Source organism: Lytechinus pictus, chromosome 13 (assembly GCF_037042905.1).
Source record: "Lytechinus pictus isolate F3 Inbred chromosome 13, Lp3.0, whole genome shotgun sequence".
Taxonomy (NCBI): domain Eukaryota; kingdom Metazoa; phylum Echinodermata; class Echinoidea; order Temnopleuroida; family Toxopneustidae; genus Lytechinus; species Lytechinus pictus.
This window is the reverse complement of record NC_087257.1, coordinates 25,387,691-25,413,842: the sequence shown is the minus strand read 5'-3', so window position 1 is coordinate 25,413,842 and position 26,152 is coordinate 25,387,691. Positions and strand designations below refer to the sequence as shown.

The following is a 26,152-nucleotide window of genomic DNA, read 5'->3' as shown; positions in this document are numbered from 1 at the left end:
TGACATATTTTGGGTAGAATATTTGAAAAGCAAGGTATAAAGGTAGCAAATTATAAAGGCATATGAGCTCACAAATTTTCAACACAGAAAATAATTTTCTTTTTTAATATAGACCTGCTGTTAAGTATTGTATGAAAAGAGATAAGGGGTGGTAGTTTTTAAATATTTTGGGGTAGAAAGACAATTGGGAAGCAAGCTCAGCTGAAAGGAAATCTGGGGATTGAGGGGAAGAGAATAAATGATTTTTTTTTTAAGTGGAAAATTAGCAAATTAAAGATTTAGGAAAGAAAAACACATTTGAAAGACATGAGGAATAGACAAGCTGCTTTAAAAATGATAAAAATAAATAATGAAAAAGGAATAATGAAGAAACAGAATTAAAAACAAATAATTAAAATGGAATGGGAGACATGCAACACATAAAACTGTTACAAACACAGAAAAAAAATATGAACTCAAAATTGAAAAAATGAGAAGAAAAAGATAACAGGTGAGAAAATTCTGCTTCGGTTCTGATTTTGACCCAGACTTTTACAAACAATTCAACAAATTAAAAAATATTTGGAACTGTGTATCTCTGAAAATATATTATTCCATTTGAAATATAACATTATTACGGACATGCAAAAACGTGTATGTATGAGGAAATGTCGGACTTCTTTGCCATTTATATTCCACATGGAAATCAATAACACAAGTTGTTATATGTCACACATAATGAATTTGCATATAATGAGTAAAACTCAATGCATGCAAAGTCTGTAAATCTATCAAGAATCAAGTCCCTACATGTATTAAAATATTTTTTCATCAATTTTTTATCATTTGGGATGAAAGAAGTGGGGAAAAAAAAGATCTTCATTACGAAACCACAACTATAGCACCATTTCAACATACATGTAGATTCATGATTAACCATTTTAAAGTTGTTGTTTTTTTAATCAGAACAATAATTTTACCTTTAATAATTTGGATGCTTCCGTAATAGATATAAATACCCTTGCAGCCATTTATCCTACTCACTATTATTCAGACTTGCTCGCACACTTCATAAATTTATGCACGTTCTCTACTTCTTCAGGAATATTCCAGCTATATACCATTTTTAGATCCCCACAATATTAATATCTCTCTATTCCTAAAATTATACATGGTATTGTTAATAAGGGTACTGTGATAGGATAAATTACTGAGAGAAAGAAGAAAACTCCCAATTTAAAGTCTAGATTCCATGTGCTATAATTCTCTAACTAATGGATTTTCCATGAAACAAAAATATTTCATATCAAAAATAAAATAATTTATGTATGAGATAAACTATTTTATTACATGTATACATGTAGTATGCATACATATTCATGTATCATTGACATGTAATACAGTATAACATGATAAAGGTTTACAACATACTGTTTTTTATAAATGAACCTGATTTCAAATTTTTGAATTTATCACAAAACATCATTCGGGCAGGATTTCTTTCCAGAAACATACACTTGGCAAAATGGTCATTTTAAGTACAAGCATGCAGGCGTAATTGGCGCAAAGCTATCAAAGTCACTTCTTTGTATCAATATTAAAAAGAAAACACATTCACAATAATTATGATTGTATGACTGGTTGATAAATGGACTTTGATATCAAAACTATGAAACATTGCATAGATAGTCATGGTCTGGCCATATGATATTTGACACAGGCACACAGTTTCCTGTCTGGCAAATGAATTATAGTGCAATATAAACATACTGTACATGTAGGAACTTCAATGAGCATATGGCCATACATGTTTATGTTTGAATACATGTAGTAGGCTTGGCATTTGTCTGCCGAAGTCAAATACTTTTCTAAAAGGCAGGTTCACTTATATAAGTCTTACCATTGTAATAAGTATGTTCATATTCGATATCATAATGGATTTCAAGTCATTTGCAGTGACAAATTACATTGCAAACAAAGTACAATGTATTTTGAAGATCAATTCAGTGTGTTTTGGGAGAAAGGAACAAATTTCTTAATTTTTTTAGCAATACACAAGTCTTCATTTTTGCAATTTTAAGAAAATTACATTCTTTTAAAAACTTTCATTTTGATATGGGGGAGAGCATTCAACTACTTGACAATGAGTACGTACATAGATGTATGAATTATTAAAGGTGACTACTGAATATATCATATATTGGATAAATTCAGAGAATATATCTGTTAAAAGGTATATACTTCAGCTATTTGGGGCTAATCCTCAATTTATTTCTATAAAAATATTTGATTAATAACATTTGAAATTTTGCAGTAAAAGAATCTAACCTTGATTACATTTTTTTAATCCCCAGGGAAATTCTACAATGTATAACATTAAATCTATCATGATTCTCTTACCATTTTTATGTGATTTCAACCATAAATAGGTAATATTCTTTTCTTTTCGTTTATTTCAAATTATTAATATGGTTTGGCAATGATTTAAGAGAATTAAATACCAAAAGAACTTATCTAATGTGTCACTCTTTCTCATTCAACAAAATATGATGTACAGGTAATATGGTGCTTAAAGGGGAATTTAATATGTACATGTACATGTACATCAATGTTTATTGTTTTTTGGTGAATATAAATAAAAAAAATATGGGTTTTTTAAGCTTACCATGCGGTATGGACACTTAAGTTTGTTAACCACTTATGGAAGACAACTTCAACATACATTTATATTAACAGAAATGATAATTTGATATTGTAATATCGAGGTTTAGCTAGAATTTGAATAATATATTCAAACTAAAATGTATTAGATATTTCAAATATTTCATGGATCTTTTCCTCAAACTTATAATCTCACTATCAAATTGATTTGGTCTTTGACTTACAACTGTCACCAAAATAAGCAAAAAACTTTTTCTAATGAAATGCCAGAATGCCATCCAATTTCATTTTAATAATACTAACAACTTTTCTCTCACAGTATATACAGATATCATATCATACACATTTCTAGACTATGATATTGCAGATTATGCCCAACATTTTTCCAAAATATTGCTATTGGAAACATTATCATGCATTTTCTTCTTTAGATCTTCTTTTTTAAATCCCTCCACTACTGCTAATAAATATGGTATGACAATCTCGCATGATTTCAAACTCATTTTACTATTCCCTGAATAAAAAGAAAATCATGAAAGACTAACAAATTTGGCTACAGAAATCTACATTGGAATGTGTCTTGATTTTTTTGTGTACCTTGGACTGAAAAAAGGAATGTTTGAGATTCTTCTATAGAGTATGGCATTTTGTGAGTTTTCTACCATGTTCATACAATTTTGTTCTTTTTTTCCAGACTTTTAAAAACAAAACTTTATTAGCCAATTATCTCAATCTCTCAGTGGCCAGAGTGGCCCAAGAAAATGAAAAAAAACTATGTAAAGATCTAACTTTGTATCCATTATTGAAAATTAATAAATGCAAATTCAATGTTTGAATTTGAAATTGAAAGTGTGTGTTGGTGAGTTTAGTGTATACTATTGCATTTTAATGCAGCTATAATAAATCCTTTATATTTCTACCTCTTCCCGGACAAGTTTGTCCAATATGGCTATTGCACTTGTAATAAGGAACACACTGGATGGGAACCAGAAAGGGATTTAATATTAGAAAGCGATTTCAGGGTTATTACAACAAGGCCTGTAATGAGAGTGGTATTAAACAGATTGGAGATAGGGAAAGATCTGCTACTGTGTTCAGGTTCAAATTCCCTGTTCATATCCATATAAACTCATCTGCAAAAATAATAAAATCTCACTGACATTGATGTAGTAGCTCTTTATGTTGGTATAAACGAATAGGTATGTTTTTTTTTCTTCTATTTCTTAGAATTTTGCAACAATGCATTGAGATTACTTGAGACAAAATAAAATGTTTCCTAGGTACTGAAGATCGCTCTGCACCTCTGAATAGAGTGATATTATTGCACAAGAAAAATGCAGTATTTGGGGGAGAATAACTATCATTTTACAAAATTTGCAAATAATAAGGGGAAATAGCATCAAAGAAACAACACCATGGCAGAATTCCTCAGTATGTTTTTTTAAGCTGTAATACATGTAGCTTTATCCAGTTCCCATCCAGCAACTTATTCAGTCTAACATAAATTTCTGCAATATAAAATCATAATATATAAAGTTCTTGAACACAAATCATTGAAGATGGGGCATGAATTGTGTCATTTCAGCATATTAACTCAAGACTGATTGTACTATGTATTTATTGTTTGTAGGCTTTACATTTGCATTAAAGGCGTACATTTTACTGGAAATTTGGGGGCATTTAGACTAATTTTCCATGAAGTTATTGAGCATAACAGAGAATGATGCTGTTACAGGCACAAGGTGTCCGTGTAGCATCGGGATTTACATTTGGTCCAAAAGTCAAATTATGGCAATTAGGTTGACCAACACTTGATAGCTAAATACATGTACCTCCGATTTCCTTGGCATATAGTTCTATTTTAAAAGAAAACTTCAAAATTGTCACTATACTACTCAGTGTCCACCAAATGTGACATTTCCGAACGCTCCATGGACACCGTGACAATTTAAAAAATTTCTTTTGAAACTAGAATGTATGCATAGGAAATCCGAGGTATTTAGCTAACCGCCTTAAGAAGTAAATGTACGTATTGTTTTCAAGTGTTAGTCAGTCTAATTGCACTAATTTAACTTTAGAACCAAATGTAAATATCCCGATGCTACACGGACACTGTGTCCACTATTAAAAACAGCATTATACACTGTTCTGCTTAATAACTTCATGGAAAATGAGTCTAAATGGCCCCAAATTTCCATTAAAATGTATTGTCCTAATACAAATATAAAGCCTACAAACAATAAATGTACATGTATAGTATAATTAGTATTGAGTTATGCTGAAATGTCACACTTTGTGCCCCAACTTCATGGAAAGACCGATTATATACACAAACATGTATATTATGTGTTAAATTATCTGGGAAAAAAAATTGAAATATGGAATATATTAAACTTGCTACATGTATCATATGGTTATATATCAACTGATCTTATCAGATGTAGTGCAGTTTAGTCTTTTTATTCCTTGTCATAAAAAACACTCAAATGCATTTTGATTATGCAAGCATGATTAAGAAGATTGTTAATTTCTAAATTTCCTCCATTTTTTTCTTCATCATATTTTTTTTTTCTTTCATATTTGTTTTGGCAAGATAATGGTAAATATATACAGGAAATTGCTAGGAAGAGTTGATTTTGGTGAGTATTTACATCAAGTATTTCTATTTTTCTAATTAACTTCATGTACAATTATATTTCTTTTATCAAAGAAAGAAGAGGTTCAGTGTAATCTCAGAATTTATCATTCATTAAAAAAATCATGGATTCAAGTGATGTTTTAAATCCCACTAGATTGATCACTGGATAGGTGAATGGCAGATATTTAGGGAGAACTTTTTCTGCTCATGTGCCCTCCCCAATTCCTTTCCTCTCTCCCTACTGCCCCCCTCCTCTTCTTCCCATCTACCCCCCCCCTTCTTCCCATCTACCCCCCCCCCTCATCTTTGTATTCATTTCTCTCACATGCACAAGAAAAGACACTTGTATATTCCACTTTCTCTCCTTTACAGCTTCAGCTACAAATTGGAGTGCCGTAGACACTAGCTAAAATGCAATCTTTCAATTGTTATAGCCCTCTCAAGTACAATTTCAACTACATAGAAAAAGATGGAAGTATATGAATATTCATGAAGAGGAATTCAATTCACTTCCTGGAAGGGGGTGGGGGAACAAACACATTTTGAAAGAAATACATCCCCTACTTTCAAGAGACAGATACCAGTAGTTCATAGTGAAAGTGAGTCTTCCACGCACCCATGACTACCCCCTCCCCCTCCCCCCCACCACTTCCATTCAAGACCTTTGTGCACATTAATATTCTTTGGAAATGCATTGTTATATATAGCTAAATTTGAACTCAATATTCTGTTGTTAATAAAATAAAACACCAACAAAACCAATGACAGCTGGAGCTGTACTTACACATGCACCACATTAATCAGGATTCAATCAGTTAACATGTGTCCTGGATGGAATATGTTAGCACTATCTTAAAATGAAAGGCCCTCTTTGGCTTAAAAGGGCACTTGCAACATTGCAAAAGTTTTTAATCCAACTTGTTAATGAAAAATATGTTAAATATTTAGTAGTAAATTAGAGTGTGAAAAACCACACAACCCTTTTTAGCTCACTCTTCAATAAGAACACCAACTACTATGCACCTGTGATTGATGGCGGGACTTCAAGAGGGAGATATCCGAGAGGTGCTTCTCCACCTGGAGCCCCTCCCTGGAGCTGAACTCCTGCTCCAGGTCCCTTCGGAGCCGGGACACTGCCTCCGCGTGCTGGCGCTCCAGGATGAGTCGCATGCCCTCCAGTCGGGCCACCATCTCCGTGTCCGAGTCCGTCCGCAGAGAGTCCATCTGTTAGGGGAAAAAAGCAGAGGAGAATTAACTGTGAATAATGGGGAATCTTTTAATCCATTGCACACATCTAATGGAGGTTACCAAGGCATGAACCAGTGAGACATTGAAAATAAGTAGGTTTCCCACAATATCATTTTGATAAGCACAGAGACTGGTACCCAGTATGCCTTCAGGGGTGCATTTCATGAAAGGACAGGTCAGATGTTTTATCAGACAAACTGTGCCATTGCAAGGAATTTACATTGAATTCCAAAAAAAATATTCATGCGCAAGTCCTTTAGTTTAAACTCAAAGTTATAGTATCTGTATTAATATTTCATACAAAAGAAGCATTGCAAGAAACATGCGTTCAATTCCAAGTTAAATATTCAAGTCCTTTGATCTAATCTCATTCTTCGTTCATTTGTGCTCAATCGCAACTCAAATTATTTCCAACACCCGCTATGCTTGATATTGGGACTTTCCCTTGATTTGCAATCAAACATTAGTTTCTTGTAATACCCAAAAGTCTGTTTTATCTTAAATTTACCAGAGTTATAGTTAGACATCTGGGCCTCGTCTTACAAAGAGTTGCGATTGATCCAATCAATCGCACCTGTGGACGGCCAGCAACGTCAACAAGTATTATGCATGATTGTTCAAAATAATTGTTTTTACTATGATGTATGTTGGCTCAGTGGTAGAGTGCCCGCCTCATGGACGGGAGGTCGTGGATTCGATCCCCGGCCAAGTCATACCAAAGACTTTTAAACTGGGATCTTCTGCCTTCTTGTCAGGCGCTCGACGGATGAGAATGGAGAAGGGTAATAATAACATATTATGTTATGCAGGGCCCGCTGGAAGAACAGCTTACAGCTGAGAGTGGCTACCCTGGGTTAATAAGTGTTATTATTATTCATGCATTGTTTTATTGAAAATTCACTTTGCTTCTCTTTGTTTACAAAGGACATTGTGCCATTTTCCTACAGAAAAAATTATGACACTGATGGATTTCCATAGAGTTACAATTGATCGGATCAATCATAACTCTTTGTAAGACGGGGCACTGAGCTTCTCAGCCAATTAAAATTATGGAAAGTTGTCAGATCAATTTTGATAAAAACGCTCTACATTGTGCGATGTTTGTCAGAGTACAATTGGTTCATATGGGAATGGCTCTGACCAACCCATTTTGAATATTTGGATGGTTAATTAGACCAACAAATTCGAGGTCTTTTTCTGTAAACATTTGAGTATATTAAACATTTTTTAAACTATCATCAAGACATGATTTCAATGTATTTGCTCTGACCTTATTATCATATTTCCTCCTGACAAAAGCTTCCCTGTTCCTGTATTCTAGTTGTTGCTCTCTGAAGCTGGCTTCCCACTTCCTCAGTTCAAAGTCTTTCTGTTGAAGCTCTGACTCAAGATTAGATTTTTCATTCTGAAGCTTCCTGGATTGGTCCTGAATACAAGAGGGAAAAAAAAATTGTTTTACTGCACTTCAACTGTTTCTCTCAAAATGAAGAAAATGTTTCCAAAGAGACAAGCTTGACAATATAAAAAAAATAGGATTCATTAAAGAATTGACAATAGTGAAGGTTTTAAAATAATAATAATAATGTCCATTTATATGGCGCAGTTACTATAATTGCATTTTCTCTACTGCGCTTGATACTTGGTATCATATCATTACCCCGGCTGTAGCTGAGCCGCCTTATAGGCGCTTAAGCATTCAAGGAATAAATCCTACCGGGTACCCATTCACCTCACCTGGGTCGAATGCAGCATAATGTGAGTAAAATGGATCTATTACAGACTAGTGCAATGACCAACGGTTATGAAGAAGCCTTGTATAATGCTGCACTTGCAATTGAATTACCTGGGCTTCATCTTAAACCCTGTATGGTTGACTAGAATGTAGGGTCTAGCATCTCACATTTTATAATGTTTCCAAATCACCTACTTGCCCTCAAGAAAAAGTGCAAGTGATTTACAATATAACAATGCAGAAGAGCAATGGTGTAAACTTTCATGAACAAAGTGACGTTTGGAAAAATCAGCCCAGTACTAAAGAAGTTATCCAAAAAGTGTAATATTTATATATTTGGCTCACTCATAAAACATATTCTTTGCTACGAGATAACCAAGGTATTTCCAAATATACATTACCTGTAGCTTTTGCTCCAGCTCTTTAATTTCAGTCTGTAGGGACCTCTTCTGCCTGGCGAGTTCCTGCTCTAATCTGTCTTTTTCATGCAGTAGTTCCTCAAGGCTCTGTTGATTGTTTAATTGTGTCTGCAACTCCATTTTCTCATCCATCATCTGTTGCTCCACTGCCTCCTTCTCCTCCAGCTTCTGGAGCAACATGTCTTTGGCACATCGAAGAGCCTCCTCCCTGAGAGCCTGTTCATCAAGCGTCTGTCCTTTCTCGCTATCCTTTTGTTTTGCCAGCTCCTCCTTAAGAGCCGTTTGTTCAGATTGAAGCTCCAGGAACTGTCTTCCAAAGGTGTCTTGGACCTCTTGAGATATTGCTTCAGATGCTTGCATTCGCTTCTCAAGGTCATTGATCTTTGTGCTAAGGTCATTCTTCTCCTCTTCTAGCTTGGCATTTGTCTCCTGCAGGAGACCTATCTGAAGGTTCTTCTCTGTGAGAATTTCATGCTCTGTCTGGTCCTTGTGAGCAAGGCGCTGCTTCAGATCAATAATTTCTTGCAAGAGAGAGCCTCTCGATGTGGGTGACTCCCCTTCATTAAGTAACCTTGAAGTTGTGTCTCTCTCCTCTTGCAAAGCCTCCTTGAGAAGTGCATTTTCTCTCTCATACAGCTCATGATTTTCCTCCAGCTCTTTCTTCAACTTGGACACCTCCTCTTCCAGACCATTTACAATTGCTGCCTGATCATCTAGCACCTCTGGCTGACGATCTATAACATCCTTCAACTCCTGGTTTTCTCTTTCGAGCTCTTCATCAACCTGTTTCAACTCTTTGATCTGCACTTTCTCTTCTTCAATGAGATCTTCAAGAGCTTCTTTCTCTTCCTCTCCTTCTTGAAGTAGTACTTTCAGAGCTGCCAATTCTTGCTTGAGCTGATGCTCCCTTTGCGCCAAGAATTCTATCTCATCATTGGCTTCGGCAAGCTTAGATTTTAAATCATTATTCTCATCTTTGAATGCTTCAACTGTTGTCTCAAGTTCACCTGGTAAATTAGCAAAGTCTCTTCCATCAATTGAATCTTCAACTTCACCTGCTAATGGCACACCTGCAGCCACAGGGGCCACGGAACCAGCAACTATCAATTCTTCCTCAATAGGGGTTGGAATATGAGAAGGCTCATTTGATGTATCTTGCCTTTCAAGCTCCAACCTGATTTCTTCTTTCTCAGCTTTCAACTCACCAATCAGCCTGTCATAATTAGCTACAGCTTCCTCAAAGGTCTCCCTCTGTGCCATGATTTCAACATCTCGCACAATCTGCATTGACTGTTGCCTTATCAGTTGTTCTTCCAAATTCGCCACATGCAACTCCAATTCCTTATTCTTGGCATCTATGGCTTGGTATTGACCTGTGAGAGAATCTAAGGATCCTAAGGCACTGTCTCTCTCTTGTCTTGCCATTTCAGAACCAGCATTTCCCTCATCACAAAGGGAAGCTATCCTGGATTCCAATTCGCCTACTTGGCTCTCCCGTTCTTTCTCTTCAGTTTCAAGCCCGTGCTGCAACTCTTCTTTCTCTGTGAGCAGCTGATCTCGCTCTTTCTCCAGAATACACATTTTATCATCCAGGTCATTTCTCTCAGCAGCTTGTCTACAAACCTCCCCCTCAAGATCATGTATTTTCTCCTCTGACTGATCAACCTCTTCCCTCAGACGGTCCAATTCTAATCCAGCCTTTTCCAAAAGTTCATCCACTCTTCTTTTCTCCTCTTCCACTTCCTTTAATCTTTCTTCAAGCTCTGTTGTAGCATCATCATTGGTATCTACAGATTGTTCACTTTTCATTTTTTCAATCTCATCATTCGCCTCTGCTAAGTCAGCCTCCAATCTAGTCTTCTCTTCGCTGAGCCGTTGTATCTCCATCTTTTGTGCTTCCCGTAAAGATGTCATAGCATCTTGGAGGCCTTCCATTTCATGACCACTACATGCTAACTGTCTCTCAAGATCTTTGACCTGCTCTTCAAACAACACGTTCTTTGATTCAAGATCAGTGGCTCTTTTACTGTGTTCCTCAATAAAATTCTTTGCATCGGTCAACTCACTCTGCATTCTTTCAATCTCAGACACAAGATTTGCATTTCTTTCTCCAAGTCCTTGCAACTCTTCTGAAGGGCGGTCTACCGTCTCTTTCAGGAAAGATTCTAGTTCTTGGACCTTGTTATCTAATTCACCTTTTTCCTGATCATGAGCCAGAGTGGCCTTCGCCATTTCTTGCTTCAAAGCTTCAATCTTGGCAATGTAACCTGATACCTCTATCTCGTGATCCTGCTCCTGAGATTGCAATTTACTGTTCATTACCTGTAGCTTATCATTAAGATCATCTCGTTCATTGTCATAGAAAGGCGAATCAATAGATGTGTCAGCCTGGAAGTGTATACTCTGTAATTCATCCTTCAGCTGTTCTACCTCAGCATTCAAATTGGTCTTTTCAAAAGTTGCAGCGGCCAACTCCTCTCTCAATGTTTCTTGGTCACGAGTGGCTACTTCCAGTTGTTCAAGAAGATCATCCCTGACTTCAGACAGGTCTTGCACTTCAGTTTGTAGCTTGGACATCAAATCAGTCTTTAAAGTAAGAACCCCACTTCCTTGAGTAGCATCCTCAGTCACTACTTCGGCGGGCACATGCACTTCTGTAGGTGTTTTGGACCTCTCTTTTTCTAATTCCTCACGCAACTTTTTGTCATACTGATCTTGAAGCTCAGCCCTCACTTTCTGGAGTTCGAGCACAAACTCTCGCTCTTTTTCAGTTTGAACCATCTTGACCTTCTGCTCAAATTGATCATCAACGGCTTTAGTAGCATCTCTCAAGTCATCTTTATACTCGACATCAAGCTGAACTTTGAGTCTCTTCAACTGCCCTTCATGATCATACTTCATGTCTTCAATCAGATCATCATAATCCATCTTGACATCTGCTGCCACTTCTTCCCGAATTTCCTGTAGTTTTTCCAAGGAAGGTCCACTTGCCTTGCTTAATTCCAGTTCTCTTTCCAACTGCTGCACTTGTGCTTCATACTGGGCTAGACGTTCATCTTTGTTCTTATTATCGGTATCAGGTTCCGCATCAAAGTTGGGTTTGTTTTCCAATTCGGAACTCAATCTTGCAATCTGCCCCTCATACGCTTCCCTGATTTGAGTAAGTTCTTTGTTATCCTCATTAATCCTGTTTAACTGCTCCTTCAGTTCTTCCATTTCTTCAGCGTATTTTTTTTGTTCTTCCTGAACAAGAGCATTCGCATCAGCAGTCATCTCATTGGCCTGTTGCATTTCTTCAAATTGTTTCACAAGGCGGGATATCTGCCCCTCATAAGTGTCACGGATTTCAGTTAGTTCTTTGTTGTCATTTAAAACTTGGTTAAGTTTATCTGTAATGGCGGATACCACTCCTGCCTGTTCCTCTCGCTCCACCTTCTTCTCACTCTCCATCTCGTCCATCTTAACTTTGAACTCTGCTTTGAGTATATCAATATCAGCAGCATGCTTCTGCTCAATCTCTTCATTCTGTCTGGAAAATTCAGTAACAAGTTTCTGAAGTTGCTCCTTGAATGCTTCCGCTTCTTTTGCTTTTGCCTCCAGCTGATTCTTCAGCGCACCAACTTCTGCATCAGCAGCTCCCGTATTAGTTCTGGCGAGAACCTGCAGCTCATTGCAGCGCTGCTGCAGCAATTCTGTCTCCTGGTGATGGTTCTCCATAAGCTGCTGCTTCATCAACATCATCTGGTTTCCATAACTTTCATCCAGCTCTGCCCGGAGCATCTCGATCGTCTCTTCCTTTGGGAGGACACTACTGTCTCCCCTAAGCTCACCGACCTGATGCTTCAGGGTTGCCACCTCACCAGCATGCTCCCGCACAAGAGCCTCCTTCTCCTCTTTCAAATCAAATAGTTCCTCAGATTTTTGTGAGTATCTATTGGCAAGTTCATGCATCAAAGCATCTTTATCAGCTACTGTTTGGCGGAGATTGACGACCTGATGGTGAGCTTGGGTCAGTTCCTCTGCCAATTCAGCAACCTGAGTTTTCCCTTGGCTCTGTAAAGTCTCTCCAGCCTGCAATGTTGAAAATAATATTTTTTTTTAAGCCTTATAGCTTCATTGTCTTTTTTAATGATATTGGGACACCAAGAGTGATTTATTTATGAATTTTATGTACATACATTTTAGAGTGCTGCATAAATATAACCGCTCTTAATTTAACTACAAAACATATTTTCCAATTAACACACACCCCAAGAAACCCCAAGAATAATCACTCTGAAACCTACTATATTTATTAAAATTTACAAATAATTTAATAGCTAACTATTGAAAAAAGGAAAAATATATAAAACACAACCATTTGAATGCAACCAGATTCGTGAGCACTTTTCAGAAATTAGGAAAGTATTTTTGTCTGCAAGATTTACACACTGTACATGTTCATACATCCAACTGGACATAAAAAATGCCATAACGCACCGTTCTGAGTTGTGACTGTAGTGATTGTATCTGCTGCGACAGGTTCTCGGCCTGATTAGTGGCCTCCCGTTGTACCTCATCTCGACTCTGGAGGGCGCCCTGCATGTTATCCGACAGCTGCTTGATGATTTCGTCTCTTTGGGCTAATGCAGTTTGGAATTCAATTATCTGCAACACAAGGTCATATTACATAATTAAAGAACACTAACAAATATACATGTAAACAGAAGAGAAAATAAGGAATCATAAACTACATGTATGATTTGCAAAACAGGCATCATATTGGGGACATTGATATACGGGTTGTATACATGTATATTGTAACTACATGTAGTACTTTCCAATTGTTGTTCAAAAATTAGGCAACCGATCCTAACATTGTTAATTCAATTTTAGGAAGAAAAAAAACTTTGCTACAAACACAGAAAGATTAGCAAAAGTTCTGAAGATAAGAAGGTAACAACCAAGGTGAAAGACACACCCACATATCAACAAAAACCATGAAATAGTCAATACTACTGATGTACTGCAATAACATTCACCTTACCTTTATATCATCATATGCTATGTCCTATCAAAAGTTTTCCCATCATGACATATTGCTGATCCTCATGCATTAAAATTGTAGAATTTCCTACCCAGTTACAACCCAGCAACAATCATGCCGCTTTTAATGAACAGTACTACAACAGAGCATTAGAGTTTGTTTGAATGTGAAACGAATGTCATGGATGGTGAACAATAATTCTAGTCCATGGGATCAAAGTGTACCAGAATTATTGACAGAGTCAAGGTCCAACAACACCATCTTTATGGCAATGATAAATGCTACAATTAAAAATCAATATTCTCTCATTTGAAAAATAACAAAAGTAGATTTGCGTTCAGATAACATGTAGTTCTTGAAATCACTTTTTTCACATAGAAATTACATTTAAATATAAATTTTCAGGATAAAGTAACAAAATTTGCATTTTCTATTAAAAAATAAAAAATAAAAACAGACTTTGTTATCAAAGTAGTCCTCGATAAACAATATTTCAATGATGCAAACAAGTAATTCTTCAAGAAAATAATCCATTTCCATCTCAATTTTACAAGAAAAGGTTGTATAGGACTTTATATTATTTCAATGAGGTTTCCTTCTGAACATGTACACGTAACTTGAAAGTTCATTAAAATTGTGCACCAATTCCTTCAGATTCAATATAAAGATGCAAAAATACTTCCCTTCCTCTTTTACAAAATTATGCCTCTCCCCATCCCCAAGAAAAATTCTGAGAACGACCCTAATTGTCAGTGTCACCGAAAATTTGTGAGAGCCTCTGCCTCCCCCATCCCCCCAAAAAAATCCAGAATCGCTTCCCACACGCATGCAGTAGTACTGATAAAAGTCTAATGGCCCTGTAACATCGTTCCATGTAGCCTAGTTCCGTGCAAGCCTTGCGTGTGACTTGCAGGTAACTATTTTTGCTACCCGCAGGTCGCCCGCATTGACAGTACATGTATGTCACACGCAGTTTGTCTGATTTGCATGCAAAAAAGTTTTGAACATGCTCAAAACTTTGTTGTGGGTGAGTGGCGGGCAATCACCAGCAACTCACCCACAAGGCTTGCTCGGAATGATGTGACAGGGCCGTAAGAAAAAAAACAAAAGTAGTAGAGGTAGTAGAGGTAGTATTAGAAGTAGTAGTAAAAGAAAAATACAATGTAAGAGGAAAATATACTACATTTCAAGTCGCACTAGCATTTGTGAGAGCATTAATAAGCATACCTTGAGGTTATATTGTTCTATTGCTGCTTTGTATTCTGCCTCTCTATCTTGCATTAAAGCTTCAGGCTACAGAAAGAAAGAAACAATGAGAGTTATGACATACTGTATTATATAATTTCATTAAATGTTGACATTGGACTAAAAGTACATGGACAATTAGATTAACCTGTCAAAGAAGGCCAAAGAGAGGTCACTATAGACAGGAATTCTTAATACATTCTTTGTTACATGTGATGTGGATTAACAATCTACCATTAATAATAAATGCTACCAAATAATTCATGAATCAGTATGGTATCTTTCAATCAACAAATGTAATAGTAATAGAGCACATTCACACTCTCCACATCAGGAAGAAAACCCATAAATTGCAAAAATTTGTCCAGGATTACAAACACCGTAACTAACGCAATTACACCTAGCGGAATTAAATGAAATTCTCGTTTATTTCTAACAATTTTGAAATGTATCTCATGATTTGTAAAGCACTCAGGTGAATTTTTAATGAGAATATCGCTCTTCTATTGGCAAATAGCCAAGTACTTTCCCTGGTCAATCAGGTGTGAATACCGCTACAACTACAAGCACTACTATGATTGGTGCCACTAGACAGCAGCTTCCTGTTTGGGTATGTGAGTATGCAGTTCGAACATGACCAGGTAACCTCTGGCATTTATGTACTGTACTACGTGTATCAGTGATTCAGGCAATAATTCACTCACTATTAACATATTGACAGAAAAAATAATGTACAAATTATAATAAATATAATGTATTTACCAGTTGTACCAAAAGTGCAGATAAGTAGGCCTATAACATATTTCAAAAGTACAGTATGTCCCTCTGGCCATTGGCTATGCAAAAAATCGCTTACCATTTTACTTTCATGAGCAGAGGTTTCTATTTTGGAGAAGTACAATTTATTGATGGATTGAAAACAGCATACATGTACATACAGGGCTCATTTTAACCAAAGGCAATGGAGGCCTCAGGTGCCCACCTCAACTAGTCAGCTCCACTGCTGCCCCCTAAATTCCTCTTTCACTGACAGAAATTTTTCAAATAATATGCCTACACTTCTACTATGTAAGTGCTAACTGCGAGGGCTGAACCCTGAAGTATAGTGTCATGTACCTCAGACGAGGGCTAATGGTAAAACCAGGGTGGCATTTCAATCATTTTTTACACTTACGGAACTCACCTGGATGGAAGCACTCTGCCAATGATGGCTATCGCCAGCTTGTTGGTGGGCATCAAGGTTGTTCGAGGGTGGGGAATCCCCAGTCCCAACACCACCACCACGGGGAGACCCTCCCGCTGCATGCTGCTCGGCCTGGGCCGTGATGGACTGGGCGTGTTCCTTAGCTTCTACCAATGACTTGTTGGCATCGTCAAGCTCCTGCTGCATCATCCTCAGAGCGAGCACCTTGCCTTCCAAGGTCTCCTCCAGCTCCAGGATGCGGTCCGAGGAAGCATTGTGGATGGGGGATGCAACATCAAGGTGACTATCAGAATCCTGCAAGAAAGAAGATTTTGGTGCATGCTGATATTGTATTTCTGTCAATGACAATCCAATTGGTTGCATTCTCATATACAATATGTAGAATTTATCAGGCGAATGCCACATGTACATGTACATGTAGGTTGACTTAAAACTGCCCTTCCAAGAAGTGCCGTTGGTCAACCCATTCACCAAGTAAAAATATCATGAAGTATTGAACAATTGAAACCTGCGGTAAACATTTGTCCCAAAAATCATTTGTTAGAAAAAAGTGATAGTACATGTATAAGTCCAAGCAAAATGAATTTCAAATTTTTAATTTAATTATTTGGCTTATTATTGTGTCCATGAATGCTGAATCTACATGTATGCTGTAAAGTATAGACTAAAATTTTCTTTGTAAGTCTTACTCAAAAGTTTAACCAAGATGTTATCATAAGAATACAACCAAATAATGCAGTTTACAAGGGCTAATTAATCATTTTTAAAACTAGTATTTAAATAAAAAGTTTATTAACATCTGACACACTAATCATTAATATCTCATAAGGTACAAGAACAAGTCACCAGAGATTTTTAAAAAATATGGAAAACGTACATGTAATTTGTAAATTGTAATACAACCAGTTTCATAAAACATCCCCAGTTACATGTACATGTAAAGTGTAAAAATGTGCCAAGCATGACAATTATTGAATGATACACTGTATGTGTACAATTTTCATGGATTTTGGTCTTCTATTCAAATAGGAAATCAACCTAATTTGTTGATAAGATGGAATTTCATTTCTTTCTTTCTGGTTATTGCATATCTATTGTAATAATGTAATTGAAATGAATCAATCAGACTATTTATTCAGTAGACCAGGCTACGGTCTACAGATGACCGATGGTGTGGAAAGAAAGGAAAAGGAATTGAATACAAAAGCATATTTTTCAGTGACAGATATTTAATTTCAACTGTGTTTTACATTGGTCTATGATTTGTACATACTATGCAGCTGCAAGTCTAAATTTGATGGCATTTTTTTTATTTCAAACAGGATCATTCATGAGAATTAAACATAAAAAGACAAAAAAAAAAATTCTAATAACATAATTGTTTGGAAATGGACCCTTCTTGCTCCCTATCCAAAAAATTGAGAGATTTGCTCCGGTGCATAAGTGAAACTATAGAACAAAAAGTAAAATTTGAAGGAAAAGGGCATCTTTTTGGTTGCTTGCTCTGAGTGGACTGGAAGATACAATCCCACCATTTGTCAAAACACATGATCTGAATTTAAAGCCAAGAGCTGTAAAAGGGACTGGGAATGAAAATTGTACATGTTGCATTCAAAGATATACATGTACAAGAAGTTTGAAACTTTAAGTCAGGGTCTGTGCCTCTGTGGCTAATGGACCCGTATTAAACACAACTGTATACAGGGTCATTTGTGCATTGATTTTTTGATACAGATATCCATGATGGTCTGTGTTAGCCCACTTTGACTTTTAACCTTTGCGCGCTGATGTTGCAATTTTTCACATTCGTACAATTAAATTCAACAATTGTAATAATTTGTTTTCTCCTCTACTTACATATCAGAGAATTTCATAAACTACAATAGTTCTTGGATACCGGTAACATAGATATAAATCATTAAGTATCAATGGTGCAATGTAGAAATCTTGGAGAAATCATCAAAGAAAATTACATTGAAACAGTTGTCATTATTATCCCCTTAAAATTAATTCAGAGTGCAAAAGAGTTAAACAGTTCCAGTCATAAATGAATTATAACCAGATTGTAATGAATACTGAATTATCTTTATAAAACCGACTGAACTAAAGAGCTACATGTATCCTTAAAAGAAAGCATGCTTTTATATGAGTATCCAAACTTCCTCAGTGTCACATATAAAGCAGGCTGCATATGCACCAATGACACCCAATTTCCCAGAAGTACAAGCAAAAAAAAACACATGGTGCTTTTTTTTATTACATAGAAGGTTGTAGCTTGCTTGTGTTAGACAGGAAGAAATGTGCTTTATCAGGACGACCCAAAGTTCCTGCTGCTGAGTGCAAAACTTAATTACAACATTTCACTACTTGTTGGCAAGTTGAAGAATCAAAACAAATTACATGTGTACAGCTGTATGTGGTGTAGGGCAGTGCATTCCATCAGTCAATACCCATAATTATTGCTTGCCTGGATTTTTTACAGGAAGAATTTCCTATCAAAGTAAAATTGCAAAAAGGGTGCCCTGCAAATGATAGGGGCTTATCAACTAAATTTGATTTTTTACATTTTCATATTTTACCTAGTGTGGTTTTCTTTAAAGTTCTAGACTAGATTTAACTCATAAACACTCAAGCTACACAAGTGTATATTAGGAAAGGCACTTTGATATTGTGTTGTCAAAATGACAGAACAATTTGCTCTTCAACAGGAAATATCACTTTTGTCATGAGTGACATTTATTCACTATTTCCTGACTACCATAACATGTACAAATAATGTACAGTACACATACATGTACATGTACCTGTACACACTGTATGTACCTTTTTGGTAAGCAAAATATCCCAAACTACATGTACGGTATGTGTATCCTTGTAGTAAGTTTGAGGCACATTCAACATTCTTGATTTATGAAAACAGTACATAGGAAGCAAGGTAGCTGAGCTAGCCTGTGTTTTCCTTCCTTTTATTTAACAGGAAGAAAGACGCTTTGGTGTCAGGAAGCCAGAGTTTCCTGACCGAGACTGAGCCAGCGTGGGGACGCTACTATTATCACTAAAACAATGCATCACTTGTATTTCCTTCTCTCAATTGTACTTCAGCTATAAAAACAATACTTCATATACTGTAGAACTCTGTTTTTAAGGGGTGGTAATCTTCCTCTGTATATTTTATGCATTACACTGTACATGTATCTTATGTAGTTTGGTGGGTGTGAACAATATATTTCAGGTAAATTGTACCCTTCAATGAAAATGGAATAGTCCAAAGAAAAGTTTGGAATCCAACTTCAATCATCATGAGCCTGCTCAACACCACAATTTTTTATTGATGGTACTTGAAATTCTTTTATGTATTCAATAGAGCTTTAAATCTTATAATTTCAGAATTTGTTGGGATCATTTAATATTTTCTTATTATTATTTTTCACACATGAAGTGTAAAGACAAAACAGAAATGGCTTGAGATTACTGGCATCCATGTACCTTATGGTACATGGAATCCCAAAATTTTCTTGACCAAGAAAAGAAGGGAGAAAAAGAAAGAAATGTTAAGAACAATGGGTGAAATATGATTTTCTGAATATCTTTTCAAAATCTATCACAAAATGAGATCTTAGTTGGTACCGGTTTAGGAAAGTGACTGAATTGTGAACAGGGTCTAATTAGTTATGTATAGGGACAGTGATTTTCCGTTTCAAAAAATTGCCTTTTCCGTTTCAGAAAATCTCAAATTCCGTTTCAGCATGTCAGAAAACGGAAATTCCGTTTCCCCATAGACTTTGTACACACGGAAAAGCGACAATTCCGTTTACACATTGAATAGCAAAATCACACTGGTCAAAATTTGTATCTGCTACTGTACCAACAACACAATAGAATCCTTTCTAATCGGATCTATGCGGGTGCATAAAATATTTTTATGAACCGATTTAGCATGCATACATCCTCACCTTTCATATTATTAGCATTATTTCACGGTGAAATGATATTTCATCGATAATTTTGGGGGTTTTTGGACGTCGTTATCATCAGTCAACGGCTTTTGCCAATCCGCCATCTTGGATTTTAAGACCACGATATCGTGCTGTTACATCTTCAAACGTAGAGGGCAGCAACACACGACCGTGTAGTTGAACGATATGTGTGCATATGTGAAGCCCAACCTGGCCGGCCGGGTAGGGGTACGGTGCGGGGTAGATTCGAGTGTGCTGTTGTCGAGTGCAGTCACGATGTGTGAATTGTCATGATAGTAGCGAAGTGAGATCGTGTTTTCTGGGGTTTTGTGGCCATTTAATATTCACATTTTGTTGTGATTTTGGAGTAATTTCTGTTGCTATTCTGTGTATTTTGAGGGAGAATACGTTTTCCGTGATTTTCCGTTTGAAATGCCACTTTCCGTTTCAAAAGGCCGTTTCCGTGAATTCCGTCCGTTTTCCGCGATCGCGGAAAATCACTGTCCCTATATGTAGTGTAGGGCCTACATGGACAATGTGGTATATGTTTTATGAAATGAACTAGTATGAAACGAATGTATCCGTGCAAACTGCACATCCCAATAAACATGATATTAGAGGCAATGTAATGTTTTGCCTATTTGTCTAGCATTCATGATTAAAAGATTTAAATCATGAGCCAATGTGACATTGGAAAAATTAACTTGGATCATTTTTTTGCTTCTAATTTCCACCCCCCCCCCCTTTCCCCTTGCAAAACATCCGGAGTGCATTCACAAACTGCGCAAGTATCATCAGTTCTGATCATATACTGAACATGTTAGAAAAATTCAAGTCAAACAGTTGTTGACTGTTCTACAGTAGGCTTTATAACTACAGTATCTCAGATAAGATCAGCAGATTGCAGGGATCATTCATTATTATGCTATTGTCTCTATCAATACATTGACACAAGAACCATGAACAAACATATAAATTTATATTTTAGTTATCGTAGTAATTTTATTGTTGCGTACCTACAGTGTATTTCTTTATTACTACATCATACTAAATGTGCAAATCCTTCAGTTATAGTGTACATGTACATGTACAATGTAGATGATATAAAATAAAAACATGATTGAGTTGATGCATTGTCAACATTAAGGAAAAAAATCAGCTTATGATTGTATAAAATCATTTCTCATGCATGGCAATATGTTTTAGAGCATTCTTTCATGGCTCAGTTTAAATACAGGTATGTAAAATCCCACATCTCTATATCAGGGATCCATTCTCAGAGAAGGCAACAGAAAACAACACTGTATTTCACAAGCTTACCTCACCAATGGACTCTCCATCAAAGGACTGTTCAGCCTGGTGAAAATAAATGAGGGATCATGCAAAAAGAATATTGGGTGAATTCATGCAAGCAAAATAAATGCAAATGAAATTAATTAATAGTATATTGAGTAAAAAAAAAATATGATGTAAACAGTAAGCAAAAATTCATTATGTACTGAGGGTGAAATAACATGCAACTTACCGGTAATTCTCATTTTTCTTTATGAAAGATGGAATATAATTATAAGGCAGACTATTACTTTTAGTAAATGTACTTTCATTGATCAATTATAAAAACAACTGACTTATTTTGATACTTAAACAAGTCATGTAAGCTTGAGAAAGAGTAAATGTAATTTGATCATAAGGCCAAGCAAATATGAATTAGGGTTTGGTTTAGAAATATTGCAAGGTAAAATCTATGATCTATAAAATGTCCATGGACTTTCAGAGGAAAGTTACATGTAGCTGAAACCTGATAGTACTGCAATCTCTCTTGAACTGCATGGTGATGACAGTTGCTCAGGCTTCATAAATCCCTTCATTCCCAACATGCATGGTCATACAAAAGTTTATGTGCACCTAATGTGCACGTACACATCAATGATGTACACCATACAAGGCCTTGAAGTGAATTAAAGCATACTTAAGTCTGTGCTTCACTCAAGTTCACTTAAAGGAGAATGAAACCCTTGGAGCAAGTTAGCTTTTGTGAAAGCAGAAAAATCAAAGAATAAGATCAACAAAACTTTGAGTAAAATAGGACTAGCAATAAAAGAGTTATGAGCATTTGAATGTCGAGATCACTAATGCTATGGAGATCCCCCCATTGGCAATGCGACCAAGATCTGTGATGTCACACACGTACAACTCTCCCATTCGGACACTGAAAATATACCCCAAAACATCTCTTTTTGCTCATTCTAATCATATGACAAACAATTCATCAATGATATAAATAATGTTGTGAAACCTCTGTACTTGTCATCTCATAAAAAAAACACCTAACCTTGTGATAGACTCTATAAAAGTGAGAATATAAGTGAAATAAGTACTAAAGTAATGAGGGAGTTGTACGTGTGTGATATCACAGATCTTGGTCGCATTGCCGATGGGAGGATCTACATGGCACTAGTGATCTCAATATTCAAATGCTCATAACTTTCTTATTATTGGTTCAATCTTCCTCAAACTTTCAACAATATGTTTCTTTGATTTTTCTCTTTGATATGGATTCAGCTAGTTTTTAGGGTTTCATTCTCCTTTAATATGTTCTTGCATGGTCTTGGGATAGTATGTCCACCCATACACAAATCTCCAGAATTACATCTAAAGGGGCACCTACATACAAATCTGGCATCAGTAACATAGGCTGGACATTAAATTGGAATATCATCACACGTTATTCAATACAGAGCTTCACAAACTTACATGTACAGTGTATAGAAATTTATTTCTGTGAGACATAATCCCTCTAGAAGTAATTTTTGTAAAGATACAATGTACATGTACAGCCTACATGGAGGTAGAAATAACTAAATCCATGGATATACACAGTGAGTATAGAGGTAGAGTATAAACAAGGCATGCATTATTATACATGAAACTGTCAGTGGAGTGTCACATGGCAATTATTCCAGGAACTATTAATTATTTCACTTTACTTTTTACAATGTAGAATATAAAAAATAATTCATTGTCAACAGAGTTGTGTCACTTCTGATCTCAACAGAGGAATAGGCCAAAATTATATAAAAATATTATTTATGTTCCAATACTTCCCTCGCCAGCCAGGCATGAAAAAAACTGCAACAGGCCTGTGTGTTAAATCATGACCTTGAGCAAATTTACACACCTCAAAGATCAATATTCAGAGGTGTTCCAATCAGAATGAAAGCAAAGAATCTGTGCATGTACATTGTACATGTACATGTATACTTTCTGCCCACCCACCCCCCCCCCCCCCCCTCCATATCACTGCCACACAAACATATTTGACAATGTAACACAAAGCACTTGATGAATGTGATACAATTACAACTGGAAATTTTAATTTCAAGGAAAGTTATCAGTCAGAACAAGAGAAGAAACAAATCTATATTACCGGTATATTTTTTTATAATACTGTACTGCAACTTCCTACATGTGCCACTTTCCAAGATAGTAAATTTTCTTTGAAATTGAAGTTCATTATCAGAAAATTCATGCATCATTCTCGTCTCCTATCCTTATCCCTTTGAGATAAAGATGGTACATTCATTCAACAATTTATCCATTTGTGTACAGCCCTATCATCAAAGTAAAATTTAAATAAAACACTAGAATTATAAACCCTATCTACAGTACAAAGGACTCTGATAGACTTTAATCTGACATAGTGTTCAAACACTGTGATAATAGGAAACAAAGATGAGATCAACACAAATATCAAATTAATTTGAATCAATCAATAACCTACATGTATATGATACAGGGAACTTACTCAAAGCTTATTACTGCATGTACATGTATAATGTGATTATTTCATTATCAATGTCTTTTTACTTTGTGAATTGCACAGCGAGGACGAATACACACATGTGCAAACAATTATTTTTTCTGGACATAATGAAATGAGATAATTTGGTTTCTTTAAGGGGGTTTTTTCTGGACATAATGAAATGAGATAATTTGGTTTCATTGGAAACTGTAGTATTGAAAACAAGTCCATGCATAAAGTGCTTGTTCCATGATGCAGTTCATATAATTTTTGAACAGGAAAAGAGACCCTTAAGCAAAGCTATAATTCATAGAAAAGGTCATTCAAATTTTCTTTATCTGAGAATTCAAAGTCCTTAGATAATTACCAGCAAATTTCCAGTGAGTTTAAAACCTGTACTTATATTAAATCATTATCATTTTTACTTGTATCACATTTGAATTTTGAAAGATTTCAAAGATTTCAAAAAGAAATGTGAAGACTTAATATTTCTATTGGCTATTTGCCTGTTAATAAGACAAACAATGATACATGGCAATATAATGTTGGCCTCTATACAATCAAGATGCACAAATTATTCAGCTTGAACACTTACCTCGGAATGCAATGGTGATGAGAAATCACTGGCAAAGCTGGAGTCCACTTGATCATAAGAAGAGTCATCACTTAATGGTCCTGGAGTACTCAGGTCACTGTCTCCATTAGCCCCACCAAGACCATCATCTACCTGCTCTGCTGGGGACTTCTTCTTCTTTTTCTTTTTCACTTTCTTATCAGGAGAGGTCTTCTGTTTCTGAAACTTTGCCAGCTGCAAATATGAGCAAAAGAATAGTATCTGATTTACACATTCCTATAATTATTTTGCAATTAGTAGTTTTAGCAGAATTGATATTGCCTGAACGAATTTCATAGGTTGAATATACAAGTAAAAGAAATTATCTTCGGCTTGGATCCTAATACGACGCAGGGTAATATCTGGCAGTTTACTTGAGAAACCAGGATTGTCACTAAGATTTTTCATGGGGGGGGGGGGCCAAGTCAACCTCAAGGTGATTCTGGTTTTTGACTAATTGTAAAAGATAAAATTCAAACAAAAACAGTGAAATTTCTTCAAATCTTAAAAGCCAAATAAAATTTTGAGTTGGTTTTGATATCTTGAAAATATTCAAACTCATGTTAAATTTCTTCATTATGAGAGGTAATTTTTATTTTGTAACTATTTTCAATGTCTTCACTTGGAAAAATCATGCATTGTTCTTCATCTTCAAATATAATTGAAATATGTGTGATCATAATTCATTAGCTTGTCAACCTGCTGTGTACACTTTTTTTTCTTTTTAGATTTGGGCTAGACAAACAAAATTGATAACCAACATTTGATTGTAAGATTTGACTGCTTAAAAGTTTCTGCAACCCTGCCAATAGGGTGTTTTTAACCCAGCTTTAAAAAATATTTGTAAAATATATTTGCCTAGATTTCATTATTCTTAAAATATCTCATATCAAAACAAGTGTTATTTCATTCCCCTGATCTGATATCAGTCTCACCAATCACGTTAAGAAAAGACAAAAGTCAATGCATGCTAGAGTCTAACGTTAGAGAGGCATCTGGAGCATTGAACATGAATCCACAATTGTCAATGGTCAATGCTGCGGCAATTCACATTCACACCAATTAGATCTAACATTATGGGAGAATTGATAAATCAAGAAAGCATGCAATTAACTTTTGATCAATAATGGATTCATCGTACATATTCAATGCTTCGACTTATTCCAAGATTATTTTTTATTTTTTGGTGTGTTGTGGTGACAGAAATGTGCTTTCTTGTGCACCAACAGGCAACACCACTAGGCACTACCCATCCGGCCCGGTCAAATTTAGAAAATTAGTTCAGTCAGGACTCAACTCGGGTTCTTGCAATTCAATCTGGCCAAAATAAAAAAATAAAATTAGGACAAAATTGGGTTAAAATTAGCCTGTTAAAATGAACATTGGGCTGGATATGAATGTCGTTTACGGTTAACAACCACACTGATACCTACACACAAAAATGTCAAACAATGCACAGTTCACCATATCACTCCCATCCCACTTTCACAGCTCAATCCGAGAGGCGTCTGGCCAGTGAGTCATCCGCCGACGCTTCCCGCGAGAACACTGACACGACACCGTTCGACAAAATTTGATGCGACTTAATTCTAAGTTGAAATAAATCGTAACAACAAAAGTCAAAGTGAA

General features: G+C 35.9%; 1 protein-coding gene across 2 annotated transcripts in view; it reads right to left on the bottom strand.

The window, feature by feature from the left end:
- Window positions 1–26,152, bottom strand: part of LOC129274265 (putative leucine-rich repeat-containing protein DDB_G0290503) — a 32,037-nt gene that overhangs the window by 5,690 nt on the left and 195 nt on the right. Inside the window, exons 2-9 of one of the 2 annotated variants that reach the window (XM_054911102.2) lie at window positions 24,506–24,718; window positions 21,429–21,464; window positions 16,132–16,446; window positions 14,931–14,996; window positions 13,157–13,324; window positions 8,660–12,748; window positions 7,797–7,952; window positions 6,302–6,502 (exon numbers count right to left, since the gene is read on the bottom strand). In XM_054911102.2, the coding sequence (XP_054767077.2) occupies window positions 6,302–6,502; window positions 7,797–7,952; window positions 8,660–12,748; window positions 13,157–13,324; window positions 14,931–14,996; window positions 16,132–16,446; window positions 21,429–21,464; window positions 24,506–24,718 (5,244 nt within the window). The remainder of the gene's footprint in view (window positions 1–6,301; window positions 6,503–7,796; window positions 7,953–8,659; window positions 12,749–13,156; window positions 13,325–14,930; window positions 14,997–16,131; window positions 16,447–21,428; window positions 21,465–24,505; window positions 24,719–26,152) is intronic. The other variant, XM_064108957.1, reaches the window with a different exon arrangement.